The sequence below is a fragment of the Mauremys mutica genome, chromosome 12, assembly GCF_020497125.1.
Source record: "Mauremys mutica isolate MM-2020 ecotype Southern chromosome 12, ASM2049712v1, whole genome shotgun sequence".
In the NCBI taxonomy this organism is placed as follows: Eukaryota; Metazoa; Chordata; order Testudines; family Geoemydidae; genus Mauremys; species Mauremys mutica.
The window spans coordinates 9,730,255-9,750,392 of NC_059083.1; the positions used below are offsets into that span (position 1 = coordinate 9,730,255).

The 20,138-nt window shown below is 53.1% G+C and overlaps 2 protein-coding genes across 2 annotated transcripts in view; both read left to right on the plus strand.

Annotated features, from left to right (window-relative positions):
* The window catches only part of LOC123345648 (protein S100-A16-like), a 643,389-nt gene that overhangs the window by 104,562 nt on the left and 518,689 nt on the right, over positions 1-20,138 (plus strand). The gene's annotated exons all lie outside the window — the stretch shown is intronic.
* Positions 1,940-16,278, plus strand: LOC123345646 (C-type lectin domain family 2 member D-like). Its single transcript, XM_044982640.1, has 5 exons — positions 1,940-2,248; positions 7,171-7,396; positions 11,643-11,759; positions 14,896-15,077; positions 16,144-16,278. The coding sequence occupies exons 2-5, from the start codon at positions 7,318-7,320 to the stop codon at positions 16,249-16,251; spliced, it is 486 nt and encodes a 161-aa protein (XP_044838575.1). The 5' UTR covers positions 1,940-2,248; positions 7,171-7,317; the 3' UTR covers positions 16,252-16,278.

The window sequence follows — 20,138 nt, forward strand, 5'->3', positions numbered from 1 at the left end:
AGGAAGGTCCTGGGGGGGCAGTTAGTGGGAGGGGGTCTCTGGAGGGGGTGGTCAGGGGAGAAGGAGCTGGGGAGGGAGTTGCATGAGTCAGGAGTTCTGGGGGGGGCTGTCAGGAGGTAGGGGTGTGGAGACAGATTGGGGGAGGCAGGGAGCAGGGGGGTTGGATGGGTCGGGAGTTCTGGGGATCCTGTCTGGGGCCGGGGAGTGGTTGGATGGGGCATGGGAGTCCCGGGGGTCTGTCTGGGGGCGGGGATGTGGATAAGGGTCGGGGCAGTCAGGGGACAGGTAGGGGTCTAGGGGGGCAGTCAGGGGACAAGGAGCAGAGGGTTCTGAGGGGGGGGGGAAGTCAGTGGGTGGGAGTGGATGGGGGCGGGACTAGGGCAGGGGCGGGGCTCCCTGGGTGCACACCCTAATGAAATGGGCTGCGCATGCCTATGGTGTTTACATAGTTACTTGAGAACTCTGTGTTTCTGCACCATCCTCTCAGGTCAGGAACTTGCTTTCCTGGTTAGCTGACACCTTGTGTGTTGTTGTTCTGCCAAAGCCTACTCTGGTTCATACTCTTAGTTATGCCTACGGTTCCAGCAAGACCTACAGTGTGACTAAAACAGTGTGTAGGGAGCGGTGCTAGGGGTCGCTTTCCTGAGTTAGCATTAATAGAGCAATAGATTCAACCTACCAATCTGTGCTTCTCCAAACTATTAGTAATTTGGGGGATAAAATTACCTCATGATCAACACCTTAAAACAGCCCTTTCATTGCATCCAAAAGCACCGCAGAACTCCTTCCAATGGATTATTGACTTGATCCTCAGGACATGGGTCTATCGCAGGAGTGGGTGGGTGAAGTTCTGTGGCCTGCAATGGTCCCTTCTAGCTTTAAAGTCTGAGCTTTGCTTAACAACTTTCTGTTACTTCCTTTGCAGGAACGTTCCTGGGGCCTATGGACAGACTCTCACTGAGCACTGACTGATCAGATAAGTATTATCCAGTTGCTCACCTCAGCTCAAACTCTATTCCCAGTCTTGGTTCTCTGTAGGTACCATGGATTCTTTAGAGGATCTTTCTGCTCTCTCCCCTCAGGTTCTGCTCAGAGACCAGCTCATCATTTGTCCCAGAAAATGACAGTCAGTTTCACTACTGGGGAGGATTAGATGGCCCATCGTCTGCTGGGACATCTGATAGCTTAGGAAGGGGTCAGGAATCACAGAAACAGACGGGAATCAGGTGAGTGGCTTCCCTTCGGAATGACCCCAGGGATTCAGGCCTGGCTGCTCTGGTGAGGGTTACAAACCAGTTCACTTTGTAGCTCCCCTGTTCTCCCGAGTTTGTAGATTTCCCAGAGCTGGGAGGGAGCAAGGCCTAGATCTTCAATGGTATTTAGGCGTTTAACCCAAAATCTGGAGGGCTGTTTCAGTTTGATCCCAGCAGTGAGTCTGCCTAGTAGATGGAGAGGAAGCCCCCAGCTGGAAGGAGGTTCTCTGGCTGTGGGCTCCTCTCTCCATGAGTAGCTGTGAGCACGGTGTGAAGATACAGCTGGTCGTAGGGTTCAGGTGTTCTCAGCCTAGGAGGGTTGTGAACGGCTGTCAAACAGCTGCATTGGTACCTCCCTACTTGAGAGCGGGGTCCCAGCTAGACAGCAGGTCTCAAGGGTTGGGGTCCCTGGTATGGAAAAAGGTTATAAACCTGTCATGGTGATAACCCTGCATCTGTCCAAGTAATGAGAGAGCAGGAGCGAGTCTGTTTGTGAGTGGGATTGATCAGGGCCACATTATCGACTCAGACTAGACCCCTGGCTCCTGGAGTCATGTGATTACCTCAGACTGTTTTTTTTTTTTCATCTCAAAGGGGTGTTAACCCCAAAACCTCCTGATGGGGAGCCCCTCCCATCAAGACCACTCCAGTAAAGGACTCTGCATGTGGCAGGAGGGGACGAGTGCACCATCTCCTTGCCCTCTTCATTCCATTGCATCATGAGAAGAAAGTGGTGCACAGACCCTGGAGTGGGAATTATGGACCTTTGTCAACCCTGCAACCAAAGGGAGACGCTGGGACGAGGACTGTGGCCCAGGAAGGGTGAAGGGCTTGTGTTGTTTTGTTTGGATTCTCACTTATCCCAGAAGAGGGAGGACACTTGTTGGCATGGTGACTGTGGAGAGCTACACGGAATTTATTACCCAACTGCTGAGGGGAAACTGAGGCATGGCCAGAGTTAAACTGAGGAACAGGCTCACCGGATGCCAGGCCAGGTAAGGGCCTCTTCCAGAACCCATTCACTGAGAACTTGTGGCTGTGTGGATTACTTTGATGCACAGTTTTATGGTGCTTTGCAAGGTGGTGGCATCAAACTGTGTTCAGGTTATTGTACCCACCGTCCCCGTGGGATCTGTGTGCTAGCTAAGTGGTGTGACTAGCACCTGTCTGTGCTGCCCATCCTCCGCAGTATCTGAGCATCCTCTGTGGGAATCAGTGTTTTCCTTTGTCTCTGTTTCCCTCCCCAGAAGGAGAACTGCCTGTCTCACTTTACTGTTCTGTACTGACACTCTTCATTGTGGTGTCTATGCACCTTCCATGTAAAATCAATAGTTAGACCCTTAGTGGTCTTCATGGAGTCTCCTGCACTCTTCCCTTTTGAGGTAAAACTCTGCGTGGGGCACGTTTTGACTTTTTTGAACTGGTTGGTTGGCTCGTTTCAGAGTTTTTTGTTCTGTTATTGGGGGGGGGGGGGGGGTCAGTGTTGAGTGTCGTCATTGTTACGGGGCTTCCCCTCTGCTTGTTGGGGAATCTGTGGCTGGGCACTACTGCACCTGGACCTTCCTCAGTCTCTGCTAGTGAACTGACACCTTTAGTTTCTTTGGCTTTAGTTGAAATGTAGCAGCCTGGTACAGGGAGACTCTGTGCTCCTTGTGCTGAGTTTGCTGATGAACGTACGAATGGCCAAACTGGGTCAGACCAACGGTCCGCACAGCCCTGTATCCTGTCTTCAGAGTGTGGCTGTTGCTAGATGCTTTAGAGGGAATGAACAGAACAGGGCAATTATTGAATGACCTGTTCAGTCCCAGCATCCAGCAGTCAGAGGCTTAGGGACACCCAGCATGGGGCTGTGCCCCGACCATCTTGGCTGATGGCCATTGATGGACCCATCCTCCATGAATGTATCTAACTCTTTTTTGAACCCAGTTATAGTGTTGGCCTTCACAATCTCCCCTGGCAATGAGTTCCACAGGTTGACTATGCGTTGTGTGAAGTAGTTCCTTAGATTTGTTTTTAACTTGCTGCCTGTAATGTCATTGCGTGACCTCTGGTTCTAGTATTATGCAAAGGGGTAAATAATAGGTTTTCTCTAACATTCAGGATTTTATAGACCCCTGTCATAGCCCCCCTGAGTTGTCTCTTCTTTTTTTTTTCCCAAGCTGAACAATCCCAGTCTTTTTAATCTCTCCTCATATGGAAGCTGTTCCACACCCCAGTCATTTTTGTCACCCTTCTCTGTACCATTTCCAGTTCTAAAATATCACTTTTGAGATGAAGCTGCCAGAGTTGCATGCAGTACGGAAGGTGTGGGGGAGCCCTGGATTTATATAGTGGCATTGTGATAAGACAGAAAATATCTCTCCCGTTCCTAACAGGCTGTTAGCTGGTTTGATGGCCGCTGCTCAGTGTAGTTAGTTCTTTGAAATCATCCACTCAGTGACTCCAAGATCTTTCCTGAGCGGTAACAGCTCATTTACCCCCCACCATTAGCTCTGTGTAGCTGGGATCATTTTCCAACCTGCCTCCTTTCCCCAGCGCGCATAGACAGCAGGCGGGGGGCGGGGAAGGCGGGTTCTGCACCCCGCAGTGCGGGCCCCGGCTTGTCCCCCGGGTCAGGTTCTCCCTGGTGGGAGCGACGGCGGGACCGTCCTTCCTGGCGCGGGGACTCCGCTACGAGCGCCGATTGGCTCCGCTCTGACTTGGAGCCAATCAGAAAGGGGGTGGGAGGGGCTTTGGGGCGGGTCACTTCCTGGGGGCTGCGTGCGCAGGCGGTGGTTGTTCTGCGCAGGCTCCAGATCTGCCAGGCCTCAGGCCGCCGGCTCGGGTCTCAGGTGAGGGCCGGCTCGGGTCTCAGGTGAGGGCCGGCTCGGGTCTCAGGTGAGGGCCGGGCCGGGCCGCGCGTGTGTCTGAGCCGGGTCTGGGATGGGCTGAGTCAGCTCCAGGGACGCGGCTACTCCCAGCCCCCTCCCCCACCCAAACCTTTGGCTTCGGCGGCTGGTGGGTTGGCAGCGCAGCCGGCCGGAGATAGCGGGGCTGGGGCTGCAGCATCTGTCGCAGGTGCCGGTTTCCCTCGGGGGGGGGCGGGAGCAGGGCCCCACCGGAGGCTGGAGGGGGGTTGCCGCTATTCTCCCCCCCCCCCCCCAATCATGGCGGCAGCTCAGAGGGGAAGGAAAGTGGACACGGGCTCTGCGCGGGGCACCGGGACTTCCGGAGCGATGGTGGCTCTTGGTGTGGGAGGGGAACCGCCCTGAGCTCCCCGCGGAGGAACACGGGCCCGGCCGAGTGACCCCTGCGGCGGCCGCGGGGAGCTCAGCCCGGGACTAGGGGGAGGAGCAGGTGAGCGCGGGGCAGGACATGCAGCTGTAGCCCTGGGTGTGTGTAACCGGGAGCGCAAACCCTCCCCCCCCCCACCCCGCCTGGTCCCAGAGCTCTCAGTGCGGGGAGGGGGAGTCTGCCCCTCCCCCCGAACCCACGCAGAGCCCCCCCCACACCTCGCCCCCAGAGCTGTCAGTGCGTGGGGGTGGGCTGACGTCCCTCCAAGCCCTACACCGGGATAGTCAATAGGCGAACCACGGACCAATCAGACACTTTTGAATGGACTGTGAAATCTTTTTATTTACTTATTATCATTACAGGTGGTGGTGGTGTTGTTGTTTTTTGGTATTATTTTATCTGGCATCTGGATCTTTACTGGACCTTGACAAAAAATGACAGACCACCCCTGCCCTATGCAGAGCCGCCCCATCCCACTTCCAGAGTTGTCAGTGCAGGGGGGGAGTGAAACCCACCAGCCCCATGCAAATCTCCAACCCTCAGATCTGTCAGTGTTTGGATGGGAGGGATGAAGGCAGATTGACTTAAATTAACCAGATTTTAAATTTCCACTGTTAATCATGGTTTAACGCAGCAAGTAGGTACCTCCACTTAAACAGACAGTTTTCATCTAATTTGCCATTTTTACTTTTTAGTTTTCTTAAAGGGAGGCTGATTCTCATAAGCTGATAACCATTAAAATCTTTAGATCTACATCTAAATAAAGCTTTTACAGTAAATTTGGTATTTTTTCTTAACCAGGAGGATGCACTATATCTAGACACATTAATTGCTTAAATAATATAGCTACATGTACAAGTATTCAGATTTTCAAATTTTAATTTTTGTGCATTTTTTTTTTGTTTTTGGTCAAGCTTTATTTGGATGGAACTCAGAATTCAATTAAACTTAAATTCAGCATTTACATTTTTTTTAATAAAAATACTTTAAATATGCTGGATTTGTTAGGGGGGGGAAAGGTTATCAAAACATGTTTGGCATTTAAAACGGATTACTTAAAGTCATGTATCCTGCCCATGATCAGGGATCCTAGCTGCTATGATGATATAAATAAATAAAAAGGTAACAAATACCTGTAGTTAGTGAATTGAACTGATTGTTTTTAGTCACCAGGGGTGGGATTAGCAAAAGTACTTGATTGCCTAAATCCCAGTATCGACTCTGCTTCAATCCACAAAACTTCTGACAAACCTGATAGGCCCCTAAACTCACTTGGCACCTAAGTTTATGAGACTAAAAGTTCTCTAGGTGTCTTTTTTAGCCTTTGAGGATATGCATTGTTGCCTCGTGTGACTCATCTGGACGTCTCATGTGATGACCTAACCACTGGACTAGATATAATGTGGCATCTCCTCTTTCTCTGGCTTTTATAGTCAATAGCCTCCCTGTGGTGTGGATCTAGGTGCCTATCGCTGAGAGAGGGGCAGAGGTTAGGACACACCCCACTGGTCAGCATCTCCCATTGGTTGGCTTAAGTGGCTCCCCAGCTAACGTGTTGGCTCCCCAGTCATTTGATAGGAGCCTGTGGGCCTAAATCAGCTTTGTGGATCACTATGGTGTTTCTTGGATTTTCTAGCCGCCTACAAGCTAGGAGCTGTGGTGCAATGCCTGAGTCCTGTGTGGCTCCCGCTCCATGTTCGTTAAGACTTTCGAGCAGTGGCTCTCAGCCCATGTACCATTGTGGGCAGCATCCAATACTACCTGTATGGCCCTGAGGATGTCACATGAGCTGCAGCTGTGTGCTGATTGGCCTGCAGGTTGAGAACCACGGCTCTAAAGCTCTCCTTCTCACACCTAGTTTTCATCCATAGATTGGAAGAGCAAAACAAGCTTTGCTGCTTTTTCAGCTCCCAATCGGTTTCTTACCTTTTGAATAAACTGAAATGAAGAGAATGGTCTCTCTGTACCTGCACAAGAGGCTACTGCTGTCCAAAGCTGCTTTAGCAAACTGTCACCGGTGCGTAGCCAGTGACTGGCACCAGTTCAGTGGCCTGACTTCCTTCAAGACTTCACCAGCAAACATGTTCTGCTGGAATATTATTCCTTCTAATTTAAGTTATTTTAATGGATTATAATAAGTTTAGGCCATAACATACTGTTATTTCAAGTTTAATTTTAAATTGGTTTCTTTTAAAACCGTATTTATTTAAATAAAATTTAAACCACTGATTTTTATCCAACCAGGGGGGTGGGGAAGACTGTGTCCCTTAGAGTCCTTCCAAGGTGCTGTGTCTGTGCCCCTCCCAAAGCTGCATCTCAAACTCGCCCCCCTCCAACTTCCCAGAGTTGCCAGTGCAGGGGGAGGCACTACGCACAGCTCTGCATTGTGTACCAGGGCACACCAGACATAAAAGGCATGTGCACATCCCTGCCTGCACCCCACATCCAGTGTTTTCCCTCTCCTGCCCAGCTCCGAATTGAGGAGTGAGAGGAAATGGGGAATCTTCAATGAGGGGCCTGATGACATCGGAGGGGGTTGGTTACTGCACTATTCGTGCTCTGGGCTTTTGTTCTGATGAATGGGGGATGGGACACCACAAACAAACCCTCTGACCCTTATGCTGTCCTGACTGTGTCATTGCAGATTCTAGGTCAGCTGGGAGAGGAGCCAAAGCCAGGGACACTGCACTGACTGGAACTGAGTCTGCCATGGCTGTGTAGAGCCATTTCTTGCAACTGGCTCCAAGCTGATCAGAGTCCAGCATCCACCGCTGCCTCCCTGAGAAGAGAGATGGGGAACTGGGCGGAAGCAGATCCCCCTGGACAGCCTCTTAACAGCTCCATAGACTTGAAGAGTGGAGAAGAACCAGGTAACTGGAGCTTCCCTGCCTAGGAACAGGCTGGAGGGAGGAGATGCCTTTCAGGGGTGGGTGTAGCTGTCTTTCCTCCTCCTCCTTCCCCCATCCCTGCCCAATGCAGCAGGGGCTGTATTGCTCCAATGGACTCGGCTCGTGCAGCACTTGCTCTCTTGTGTGGCAGTTGAACGTATGGTTTTTAGGACTGTGCGCGTTCTACCCCCTTGAAAACATTTGGCTCACGTCTCCCTGGGTCGCTCCTGTCACTGCTCTTTCCTTCTGGTTGTTTGTCCTTCCAGTGTGTGAGTTGAGGTGTTTGCACTCATAACCCATGCAGAGCCCTGCCTTCGTGCATGGCCAGGAGCAGGTGTAGCTGCCTGTGGCCACAGCACATTCATTTGTGTTTTGCCAGTGAATGTATCATGCCCTCAGATGTGGCTCTGGGCACTAGGGAAGAGGATTTGCTAAGACTGAACTCCAGCAGGGGTTCCCTGGATTTACACTCCCTGGGACACAGGTGCTCTTCCAATGTTCCTGCCAACCTTTGGTTGTTCATTATGGCAACTCTGGATATTTCATGTTAACCATATAAATGCTCAATCCCTTTAACTTTCCTAAATTCTTTTTATCAATTTCCTGTGACAGTGAGTTCTGCAGTCTAATTATACATTGGGTGGAAAAAATAGTTCCTTTCCCAACTATTTAATCTAATTGAATATCCCTGTCACATGGTCTGCACAGGTTTTCACTCTATGCCTGTGTTGGCTTTCTTCGGTGCTTCACCTAGCTGCAGAGCCCAGGTCACCCACTCCCAGCCACCATAGCCACCCATTCGAAAGTCCCCAGGGATGCATCTGGGTCATCTGTGGGGCCCATCTTGCAGAGCTCCACCCTGGCATCCTGGTCCTGTCCCCCAGTGCTAGACTCACCACCTTTTGGAGGATCTGTTGGGTCGCTGACTGTTCCCTGATAACGTCTTGGAGTATCTGCTGTGGGTCTGCCTGCCATATCATCAGGGCCTGTCGTTCTGACTGTTGGGACTGTTGCATTTCTTGCACCATGGTCACCAGCCACTTTAGGGTCTCCTCCATGCTGGCAGCCACTATTGATGATGGCTAGGAGGATCCTGGACGAGCCCCCAGTGTCACAGGGTCTACACAAGTTTCCACTCTCATGCCTGGGCCCTGTGTTGGCTGGTTAAAATAGAGTCCCCACATCACCTTCGGTGCTTCAACCTTGTGTCTTTATTTACAGTGCAACAGTGTTATCTCCCCTTCCCCCACAACAGCTATCCCCAGTCAGACCCTCCCAGGGTCTCCTGGCCCATGAGGCTCCTTTCCTTTGGTGAGGCAACAGAGATGTAACCCTCCCAGGCTAGCCTCCTGCCTGAGCTTTCCTCAGGGCTTTTATAGCCCTCCTCAGCCCAGCTGTCGCTACTTAACTCAACTCATAGCAGTGAGCCAGCCCTCATCTAGGCCTGCAGCTGGGCTCTCTGCTGATTGCCTGGCCTCCCTACCAGACATTAGGGCTTTAGCCAGCATTTTAGCAGGGCATTCAAGGGATTTACCCCTGCCCTGCCACAATCCCCTTGTGACGTTACTGACATAACCTGTGACCATATAGATCATTGTTGCAACCACTGTTATATATTTGCAGCCAATATTGTACAAAGGGTGTCATGTCAGGTGTCTATAGAAAGCATGATCATAACCAGCAAATCATAACCCATCTGTGTGTGTGAATTTTTGTAGTTGAAGTTATAAATATTGGCTACATACTTGTATATCAAGGTGTTTTGATTCTAAGACGCCTCAGTAAAACATTTGGTCCGCTAACTCTTGAGAAGGGACTATTCTCAGTAAGTGCCCAATCAAGAAACACTTAAGAGACAGTGAACCTTGGGCAATGCCAATCCACATCTGAGCTTTCCTGAAACGGTTCAAACTAGCACGTAAACCAGGGCTAGGCAACCTATGGCACATGTGCCGAAGGCGGCACGCGAGCTGATTTTCAGTGGCACTCACACTGCCTGGGTCCTGGCCACCGGTCCAGGGGGCTCTGCGTTTTAAATTAATTTTAAATGAAGCTTCTTAAACATTTAAAGAACCTTATATACTTTACATGCAACAATAGTTTAGTTATATATTATAGACTTATAGAAAGAGACTTTCTACAAACGTTAAAATGTATTTCTGGCACGGGAAACCTTAAATTAGAGTGAACAAATGAAGACTCAGCACACCACTTCCGAAAGGTTGCCAACCCCTGATGTAAACAATGGCTTCAGTCTGCAAAGGAGTCGTGCATGGACATATGACTTGCCCATGTGACTCCAGATGCCATCTTGCTGCTGGAATTTTCCACAGTAAGAACAAAGAGATGTCCTCCAAGGCAGAGAGTATTAAAAGCCCTGGAAACTCCTCCATCTTGTCTTCCCTCCTGCTTCATACCTCTGGACGGACTTTGTACAAACTGAAGCTCTGAACAAAGGACTGAATGTCCCATCCCAGCTGTGGATGTAATCCAGAGACTTGATTTGAACCTGCAGTTTATTCCATCACTGCTACAAGCCTGAACCAAGAACGTTACCATTACTGTATGTAATTGATTCCATTTAATCAATTCTAGGTCTCATCTATATTTTCTTTTATGAATAAACCTTTAGATTTTAGATGCTAAAGGATTGGTGACAGTGATTTGTGGGTAAGATCTGACTTGTATATTGACCTGGGTCTGGGGCTTGGTCCTTTGGGATCGGGAGAACCTTTTTTCTTTTACTGGGATATTGGTTTCCATAATCATTTGTCCCCATAATGAGTGGCACTGGTGGGGATACTGGGAAACTGGAGTGTCTAAGGGAATTGCCTGTGTGACTTGTGATTAGCCAGTGGGGTAAGACCAAAGTCCTCTCTGTTTGGCTGGTTTGGTTTGCCTTGGTGTGCAAAGGAACCTCAGCCTGGGGCTGTAACTGCCCTGTTCTGAGCAATTTGTCCTGAATTGACACTCTCAGTTGGGTCCCACCAAAGGGCATCATTGTTACACCCCTTGCTCTTGTGTTACAAGACAGGGAGAACAAAGGGAAAGTGATAACTACCCCTTTAAGGGACAGGCAGGAGGCTACATCCAGTGGTGAGCTGGAGCCGGTTCCCACAGGTTCTCAAGAACCGGTTGCTAAAATTAGACCTCTGTGGAGAACCGGTTGTTAAAGGGCCAGGAGGTGGGCAAAGAACTCCAGTCCGCAGGCCGAATCATCCTGTTGCTCCCAGGATTCCCAGCTGGGGAGGCTGAGGCTCCCCGGGCCCCTCCCCTGCTTCCTCCCAGCTGCAGCGGGGCCAGCTGCCGGCACCAGCTAGGCAGCTCAGCTGAGCTCAGGAGTTGTCCTGCTGCTTTTTGAGTGGCCCGGCATGATGGTGGTGGGGCAGCTGCAAGCTCCAGGGCTGGCCAGAGGGGAGGGGGCAAGTGGGGCAGTTGGACCAGGCCCTGCAGGGGCCCCCGGCCCCATGAGTATGTCTCCCCCCACCCCGACCCCCTTAAATCAGAACTTTTTATAGGGAACCGGTTGTTAAGATTTTGGCTGCTCATCACTGGCTACATCTGCCTCAGATGTAATCAAGGCAGGCCCATCCCATTAAGCATACTGCTGCCAATCAAGGGAAATTAAGGAGGGGTGCACCCACAGTACCACACCAGGCCACAAGAGGGTGTGCAGGGACTGTTCACAGCTTTATCACCAGAAGCTCCCAGTTTGCCTTCTGCCCCATCTGTTATTGCCTAGACTGTTTATCCTGTCCCCTCTCAGTCACCTCCATCCATGGTGAACAATCCCAGGCTTTTCAAACTCTTGTCATGGATTTTCCAGGCCCCTGGTCATCCTCCATCCTCCTCTGAATCCCTCTGAATTCTGCAGGGTCCTTTCTGGGGATTAATTGAACTGGTTTTTTGGGGAGTGATGTTCTCCTTTGCAGTCTGAAGGGGAGTTTGAGTTAATATTTGTGTCGAGCGCTGAGACAGAACCATTTAAGACGTCAAAATAAATATCTGGTGTGTGTCAGATCAGAGCCTGATGGCAAATAATTCTAATTTGAGTCAGGATAGCTCAGTGGTTTGAGCATTGGCCTGCTAAACCCAGGGTTGTGAGTTCAATCCTTGAGGGGGGCATTAGGGAACTGGAGTTTCAAAAAAAAAATATTAGCAGGGGGTTGGACTAGATGATCTCCTGAGATCCCTTCCAACCCTGATATTCTATGATTAACAGGTTTTGGTCATCCAGCTAATTCCAGCTCCAGGAAACCTGCAGTATGGGATCGTCCAGCTGCCTTCAGAGCCATAATCATGGTTACAATGGTCGTCATCATCGCCCTAGTAGCAGCTTTGATAGGTAAGTTCCCAACCCCCGATGATTCAGTCTCTGGGTGTGGAGCTTTCTTCCTTCGTGGCTCACAGCTCCACCTCATCTCTCCCCGGCCGCTCTGCTTTAGCAGTCAGGTCATACAGGAGCCTCTCTAGGCTCTTTCATGGCCCCCCACCCCCTTCCATTGTCGTACCTGAGAGTATCACAGACACTAACGGATTTCTCCGCACACCCCTGTGAGGCAGGGATGTGTCCTTGTCCTTGTTTTGTGGCGGGGGAGCCAAGGCACCGGGGCTGGTTCCACAAAGGGCACTAAAGGGTCGAAGTTCCCATTTCAGGCACCCTGTGATCTGCCAACCGGGGGGCGCCTGAGCTCACCTGGGGACGACACTTTTGCTGTAGAAGTTCCCACAGCGCTTCTTGTTCTGCCTCTGGGCGTGTGCTGCTGCTTGGCCCTTGGCACCCAGAGGCCTGTTGTACCCGTGGGGCGGGATCTGGCAGGTGTGCTTAGGCTGCTGGCCTCTGTGAAACAGGTGGGGGACAAGGAGACCCCCCCCACCCTTAACCCTGCCCCAGTGGTAGGGCCCTTCCCTGGGATGTGAGACCCCAGTTCCAGTCCCCTCTGTCTGAGGGGAGACAGGATCTGAATTGGGGTTGCCCACCCCACGGGAGTGCCCAGCCACTGAGCTGTGGGACAGTCTGATGGGGAGGGGTGGGGGGGTCTCAGTATTTCCTGCTGATGTTGTTCCACTTTGATTTAATTGAATAATTAAATATTAATTGGGCCAGAGAGTTAGAATCCCTGTGATCTAGTGAGTAGGGCGCCCACCTGAGTTGTGGGACCCCCTGTTCTCCAATCCCTGCTCACCAGGAGAGGGGACTGAAGCAGGGTCTCACGTCGGGGTGAGAGCCCTGCCAGTGGGTTAAAGGTGATCAGGGAGGTCGTCTTCTCACCACCACCCCCAGCCATTTTCAGTGGATTTGGGCACTTGCTGCTGCACTCACTCTCCAAGAAGTGACTTAGGTACCTGACTCCAGGGCTGGGGGGGGTCCCTGCTGCAGGTTGTTAGCAGGGCTGGGCCCCTCCCTGCAGCCGGGGCTGAGCTCTGAGAGGGGCAGGGCGTAGGGCACAGGCCTTGTCACTGTCTCCTATTGGCTGGCTTGAGCAGCCCCTGTCTAGCGAGCTGGCTGTTGTGGAGCCCGTTTTTAGGCACCGCTCCCCACCCCCATTCACTGTGTGGGCACCTGGGCACCCAGCTCAGGCCTTGTGGGTCCCATTGTTGTTCCAGGGGTTTCCTAGACTAGTAAAAGTTCAGTGTTGGCAAACGCCTCCGTCCCTTTGTGGATCCGGCCTCAGGGACTTGCCCTGGGTCAGGCAGGGAGTCTGGCAGAGTTTAGAACTGAATCCAGATCTCCTGAGCCCCAGTCATCCAGGGCAGCGAACACAAGACAGTCGCTCTTTTCCAATTCCAGCCCCTCTGTTGCTCCCTTTTACACTCAGAGACTTTCTCTTCACACCTGTTTGCATTGATGGACTGACACGGATCCAGTGTCCGATCATCACTGAGCAGCGTAACTTGTCTGCAGCTCAGGGCTTTGAGGTTACAGGCCTGGCCTCATCTTCCTGCCGCCCTTCCCCTGGCTGTCCCCACAGCAGGGCTGGCAGGGGCTACAGCATTGCTGGTGTGAGATTTATTCAGCTGTCGGGGGAAGCCCCCATCTCTGCAGTGGTGCTGCTGAGAATTTAACCCCCGGGGTCAGGGATCTCCAAAGGGAAGGCTCCCCAGGGGCGTTAAACTTGGCCAGTTGGTGCGTACGGGATGTGCGATTACAGGCTATTTCCATTCAGTGTGAGAGTCACTCCATTGTGCGGCAAGGTGTGGGGTTATCAGTGGGGCGCTGGAGGATTTAGCAGCTGGGCGAGGGGTCTGGGTGCTGCTCGCTGGGGTTACTAGGAGATGCTCTCACTGCCCCCACATTCCCCTCAGTGTAGTCACACGTTGCAGGCTGCGTTCCAGGGGATCTGAGGCTTTGATACACGAGATGGGTGAGGAGGGAAACCCGCTCAGAGAGGCTGTTGGATCTGAGGGCCCCTCGTCTTCAAGGTGTCCGTGTCTGGGGACCAGCAGGTCTGGCAGCTTCTCTGCTGCCGCCTGCTGGTGGTTTGGGGGCTCTGAACTTCTAACATTCTGCCTCTGCCTATTGTACCTGCTCCCATGAGATCAGTCACAGAAATGACCCGCTCGGTGTTCACCCTGCGCTGCCTCCTGGACTGAGCTGCCCAGCTCTGTAGATGTGGCTGTGGAAGGTTGAGCACATGACACTGCCGTTAGCCCTGTACGAGAATCCATGTGCTGGGCAGCAGGAGCGTGGGACCTGCTGGGGGGGCGGGGGGAGGGAGAGTATCCGTGCAGGAACTGTGGCCCCTCCCCCACTCCTTTCCCCCCAGGGCCGGTGGAGTGTCTGGGGCTCCCCACAGCAGCCCAGGTTCCCTGGGTGGCTCTTACCACACCCCGGCTCTGGCTTCTGGCCTGGCCAGGTGTCGGGGACTCAGAAGGGAAGAGGAGCATGGGGGGGCGGGGGCATTGGTGGGAGGAGGGGAGCTAAGGCCCAGCTCAGCCCCCCACGAGGCTGATGTCGCTAACAGGGGCTGCGCATCATGGTGGGGGAGCTGATCCCCTCTCAGCTCCCCGGCCGTGAAGCGCAGCCCCTGCCGCCGCCAGCACCGTGCCTGCCCGAGGCTCTACGCCCAGGTTAACAAGTGGGCAGGCCTGGGCCCCCCATGTTAAAACATGGGGGAGGAGGGGAATGGCCCCCCCGTTACCACCCCAGTTCCAGCGCCCCTGCCAGACACACTCCTCCCTTGCTCTCACCTTCCCCACTCCCTTGGCTGCACACTCTGTACATCCCCAGCCCGATGGGGGCTGTGGCCTGGTTGGCCTCTGGCACGGCCGCAGTGTGTGTGTCATAACAAACTCCAGCCACGCTGCTTGTCGGGTTGCTGGGCCGTGGCCTCTGGTGCAGCTGCTGCTGGCCACTCTCAGACTGGCCCGTCTCTCCCATCAGTCTGATCCCATCGGGCAGTTCTTGTTTCTGTCCCTGCTCGTTCTCCACAGAGATGAGAGATGGGACGCTCTCTCCCCTTGTGCTTTGTGTTTTCTAGTGGTAACATCTAAGCAGCCTCCTCCATGCCCCCCTGCTGCCCCCTGGTGCCCGGACGGCTGGATCCGGATCCAAAGGAAATGTTACTATTTTTCTAAGGCCGAAGGGAACTGGACCTACAGCCAGAGCTTCTGCTCGTCACACGCTGCCTCCCTGGCCGGGATTGAGAGTCCGCAGGAGCTGGTGAGAAGCCGGTTAGATGCTTTGTGCCAAGCCCAGCGATCGCTGGCACCACAGACAGGGCTGGAGTCAGGCTGGGCTCAGCCCCTGTAGGGCAGAGAGGTAGGGCCGCCCAGAGAATTCCGGGGGCCCGGGGTCTTCGGTGGCGGGGGGCCCCCGCTCAGGGGCGGCTCTAGACTCCAGCGCGCCAAGCAGGCGCGTGGGGCGGCCCTTTCCCTGGGGGGCGTCTTCCCGCGGCTCCGGAGCCCGGGATGAGCGGAGCTGCCGCAGGCATGACTGCGGCGGGTGCCGTGGTCCCGTGGTTCCGGTTGACCTGCCACAGTCATGCCTGCGGGAGCTCAACCGGAGCCGCGGGAAGACGGGAAACACTCCAGGGGCTCCGGAAAACACTCGTGGGGGCCCCTGCGGGACGCGGGGCCTGGGGCAAATTGCCCCTCTTGCCCCCCCCTCTGGGCGGCCCTGCAGAGAGGAGCCCGGGTGCCTCCCAGGCTGGGCAGCCAGAGTCAGTGCGGTTCTGGCAGCTGAATCCTGGCTGGACCTGGGGCTCCAGCCCCTTGACCCTGCGTCTGCCAGAGCCCAGGTGGGAGACTCGTCCTGTGCAGAGCTGGGCCGGCTCAGTCAGTTCCTGGCCAATGGGCTGCCTGGGGCTGCAGGGGGTGAGAACCTGCCCCCCCAGCTCAGCCCAGCCCCGCCCCAGGGTTCCCTCATGGGTGGGGCAGGGGGAATCCAGCTGCAGGTGAGGTCTGCTTTAGGCCTCTTCCCCTCAGCTTCCCTGCCCTGGTGGCAGGGGTCTGTCTGCCCTCCCCCTGCAGCCCCCTCTCCCTCCTGGCCCTGCTGTGCTCTGAGAAGGGGCTGCTGGGCGGACAGTGACCTTACAGCTCAATTTCTGCTTCAGCCAGTAGGTGCCACAGCCCCAAAAAAGAGGAGGGGGGAGGGTGAAGGGTTAATACTTATCTGATCCCTTCACCCAGTAACCATGGAAGAGGCCTCTAGAAATCCCCTGCAGCCCAAGGTGGGGAGCAGCAGAGTCAGGGCCTAACACAGCTGATGCTTTTATTGGGTTTCTAAGGGTTCCCTGCTGCCATACGAAGGCAGACTGGACCACTGGATCGGCCTCCGGAAGGACGCGGGCCAGGTCTGGAAATGGGCCGACGGGACCAAATTTGACCATTGGTGAGTTTTGTCCCCCACCCATTGATCAGAGGCTCTGGAAATGCCGCACTAGCTGCTTTAACATCCCTTCTTGCCCAAGTGGGGCCTTGTGCTGGTGCAGGAAGGAGGATCCAGAGGGGCTGTGAGTGCAGCAGCTCCCCTCCCTGACTTGGGGTGTCACCCCTGGTCTGTGCCTGGCACACACTGACTCTAGCTTCAATTGCTTCTGGGTTACAGGTTTGAAATACAAGGAGGAGCAGACTGTGTGTGCCTGGATGAAGACCTCACTGTCACCACGTCAAGCTGCAGCAGACCAAGAAAATGGATCTGCAGTAAACCTGATACCCCTGCGAAGGGAGAGGAGGGAGCAGTGGGAGGGGATTCGTGAACTCAAGAGAATTGGAGACCAGCTGTGACAAAGCCTTGTTCTAGTCCCCTCCATGCTGCAGCCTGGTTCCCTGTTTCTTAGCCTGTCTCCAGGGTTTGTCCAGTCCTAGTCATCAATTACCCTAATGCTGGGTGCCCAGACAGCAAATGTGAAAAATTGGGACGGGGGTGGAGGGTAATAGGAGCCTATATAAGGAAAGACCCAAAAATCAGGACTGTCCCTATAAAATTGGAACATCTGGTCACCCTACCTAATGCTGGGATCTGTGACCCTTCTCTCAGGGAGACTGTCACAGTAACTGGATCTCTATCCCACCTCCATCAGGTCAGGACTTGTCTCCAGCCCCCCCCTGTCTCTGGGCAGGGACCTCATCCCGCTCCCTGACCAGGGCACTTGAAGCTGCACAGCTCCCTTCCGTACACTGCGATATCCCCAGCAAGCCAGTCTGGCTAAAAGCCAGCGCCTGCGCTTTGCTTCCACTCTGAGCACAATGCCCATCCTGATCCCACTGTTATAAGCTAGAACACGGCCCTTTCTTGGCTGATTATTTATTCTAGGTCAAAAGCATTAAGGAGAAAATGTATAAAAATCACGAAAAGGTCCCCCACACTAAAGACACCAGAAATCATCCCTCTTCCAGGGGAGAGTCTAGTAGCCAGTGACCCTTCCCCGCCCTCCCTACGGGGTTGGGGTCCCCCCTCCCCGGCTGAGAGCAGGTCCTGTCTGTCTGAATCAAAATGGAGGTTGTGACTCTGTTTAAATTCAGCCTTTGAGTGTCCTAAGTTCTGTCTCCGTCTCTGGAAAACCCCCTGTGAGCCAGTGTGTGGGAACCAAACGTTCCAGGGTGCGATCCCAGCCAGGGAGAGGCTGTGTCACCGCTTGCCCTGCAGCCTGGGGGGCCTCACAGTCCTGTGCAGAAGCTCCCAACCTGGGCCAAACAGCCTGCAGGTCAGACCCTGAGTGTCTGTGCCTGGCCACAGCCCTGGTCCAGCAGCCTGTCATCCGCGCCACACTGGGTCCACCAGCCTTGGTCACTACTTGCAGGGTGACCTCCCTCACACTAGCCAACTGAGCATCGGTTCCTGCCAAACCACCCCTTTGAACGAGTCTCAAATCACGGCCCAGCAGTCTGGCCTTGTGTTTCTCCACTGCATTGTTTCTGCGGGTACAGGCATCGTTAGCTATCCCTGTCTCCCCGCCCCCGTGACCCGTCTCAAACACCGTTTGCCACAACGGTGTGTTTTTCTTCAGGGCCCATAGCAGCAACCGTATAACGTCTCTTCATGAGAAACTTGACTGATGGTGTTGGCCAGGGCCTTCGAGGTGCAGCCATCTTTAATCATCAGACCCGTTCAAATAGAAGCTCCTCCTTACTTAGGGAGGGACGACACATGATACTCTTAGCCAGTAGTTTAGGGCTGTTGGTGTAAGGAGGAGCTTCTATTTAAACGCTGCAGTGCCTCTGTTTAACCCAGGAACATTTAGCTCTAGGGGCAGAATTGGTGGACAAAGTGACAAAGGCCGAGAACCCAAATAGCGTTTTAGATGAAATCATCAAACCAACAGATACATGTTTAATGCAAAATGTTGAACATCATTCAGCAAATTACAAAATCTTGCTAAGAAAAAACACTAACTGTAGAACGTGTTTTGGGAACAAAATAGGCCGTGTTGTAATATAAAATGTCAGTTGAAAATAACTGTGTAAAGCGTGTTTTCATGGAGTTCCAGGGATGTGGGGTTTGTCAAAAGGGTGGTAAGTTGCCCCCGTATTATATGCGCAGTTAGGTTACAGTTTGTCAACAACAACAACAAAAGGTATATGAATGGCCTGTTCCTCTAACAGAGGCCCAACCACCTCACCCAGCCCTGGTGTTTGTGCATAAGGGTTATAGGCTCCCTATGGACCATTGCAAAGCAACCCCAGCACCCCTCTTAAATCATACCATCTTCTGCTTCGGCTGTACCTTTTCATTTTCCACCTCAAGGCCCTCTGCATTAGGACTTAATCAGAGCCCCTCTGATTTCAACAATGTCTCAGGTTTCTCGTCTATTGTTTCATATTATTTAATGCTGTACATCACCTAGGGTTACTGTTTGCATAAAAGTGTTTATAAAAACAAAACAAAATATATTCTCTAGGGGCTTAGACAAGGTAATAATCTACAATATTGTAACTATTGCTTTGCAGTCCTTGCTACAATGTATCTTTTAGCTTGTTTTTGTTAATACCATAAGATAGGGGGAGATAATACCTCATAAAGTGGAAAACTGTTTTCAAACAATAAACCCTTGCCCATGCTAAAGCATAACAACTTACACGGGGTACGTCTACACTACAAGACTATTTCGAATCAACTTAAGTTGAATTTGTGGAATCGACCTTATGAAGTCGAATTTGTGTATCCACACTAAATACACCAATTTGACTGTGAGTCCACAGTAACGGAGCCAGCGTCGACTTTGGAAGCGGTGCACTGTGGGAAGCTATCTCAGTTCCCGCACTCTCTGCTGCCCATTGGAATTCTGGGATTTCCCCCAATGCATGCTGGGGGAAAAAATGTGCCGAGGGTGGTTTTGGGTAACTGTCATCATTGAACTGTCAATCACACCCTCCCTACCTCCCTGAAAGCGCCTGCGGGCAATCTGTTCATGCACTTTTCTGCTCAGTGACAGCGCTGGTGCCACAGCACTGTGAGCATGGATCCCGCTGCAGTTATGGCCGTTGTCAACTCCTCGCACCTTATCGTCCACCTCTTCCACAGTCAGCTGCTGAGAAATCGGGCTACTTTTCAATGGTGCTGCGAGCACTGGTGGACCATGGGGGACGTTTTACCAACATCAACGTCGGGTGGCCGGACAAGGTTCATGACGCGCGTGTTTTCAGGAACTCTGGTCTGTTTAGACGCCTGCAGGAAGGTAGTTTCTTCCCGGACCACAAAATAACTCTTGGAGATGTGCAGATGCCTATAGTTATCCTCAGGGACTGTAATCGGTTGGTCGGGGCTCGACCCTCCAGCGGGCAGGAGGGGAGCCACACCGACTCGCTTTGGTTCTTCGGCTAGTCTCTAGGAGAGACAGGGAACGAGGTTAAACCGCCAGGCCCTCTGGAGCAGGGCGGGGCAACAGCAGTTCAATAAGCCCTGGCCCTCTGGAGCAGGGCAGGGCAACAGCAGTTCAATAAGCCCTGGCCCTCTGGAGCAGGGCAGGGCAAGAGCAGTTCAATAAGCCCTGGCCCTCTGGAGCAGGGCAGGGCAAGAGCAGTTCAATAAGCCCTGGCCCTCTGGAGCAGGGCAGGGCAAGAGCAGTTCAATAAGCCCTGGCCCTCTGGAGCAGGGCAGGGCAACAGCAGTTCAATAAGCCCTGGCCCTCTGGAGCAGGGCAGGGCAACAGCAGTTCAATAAGCCCTGGCCCTCTGGAGCAGGGCAGGGCAAGAGCAGTTCAATAAGCCCTGGCCCTCTGGAGCAGGGCAGGGCAAGAGCAGTTCAATAAGCCCTGGCCCTCTGGAGCAGGGCAGGGCAAGA

Excerpts from the sequence above, each read along its gene's own strand:
- LOC123345646 (XM_044982640.1), top strand. The coding sequence starts at position 7,318 with ATGGGGAACTGGGCGGAAGCAGATCCCCCTGGACAGCCTCTTAACAGC. Across the intron at positions 7,397-11,642 it reads GAAGAGTGGAGAAGAACCAG|GTCATCCAGCTAATTCCAGC; the intron begins GTAACTGGAGCT and ends TAACAGGTTTTG. Across the intron at positions 15,078-16,143 it reads TTGAGAGTCCGCAGGAGCTG|GGTTCCCTGCTGCCATACGA; the intron begins GTGAGAAGCCGG and ends TGGGTTTCTAAG.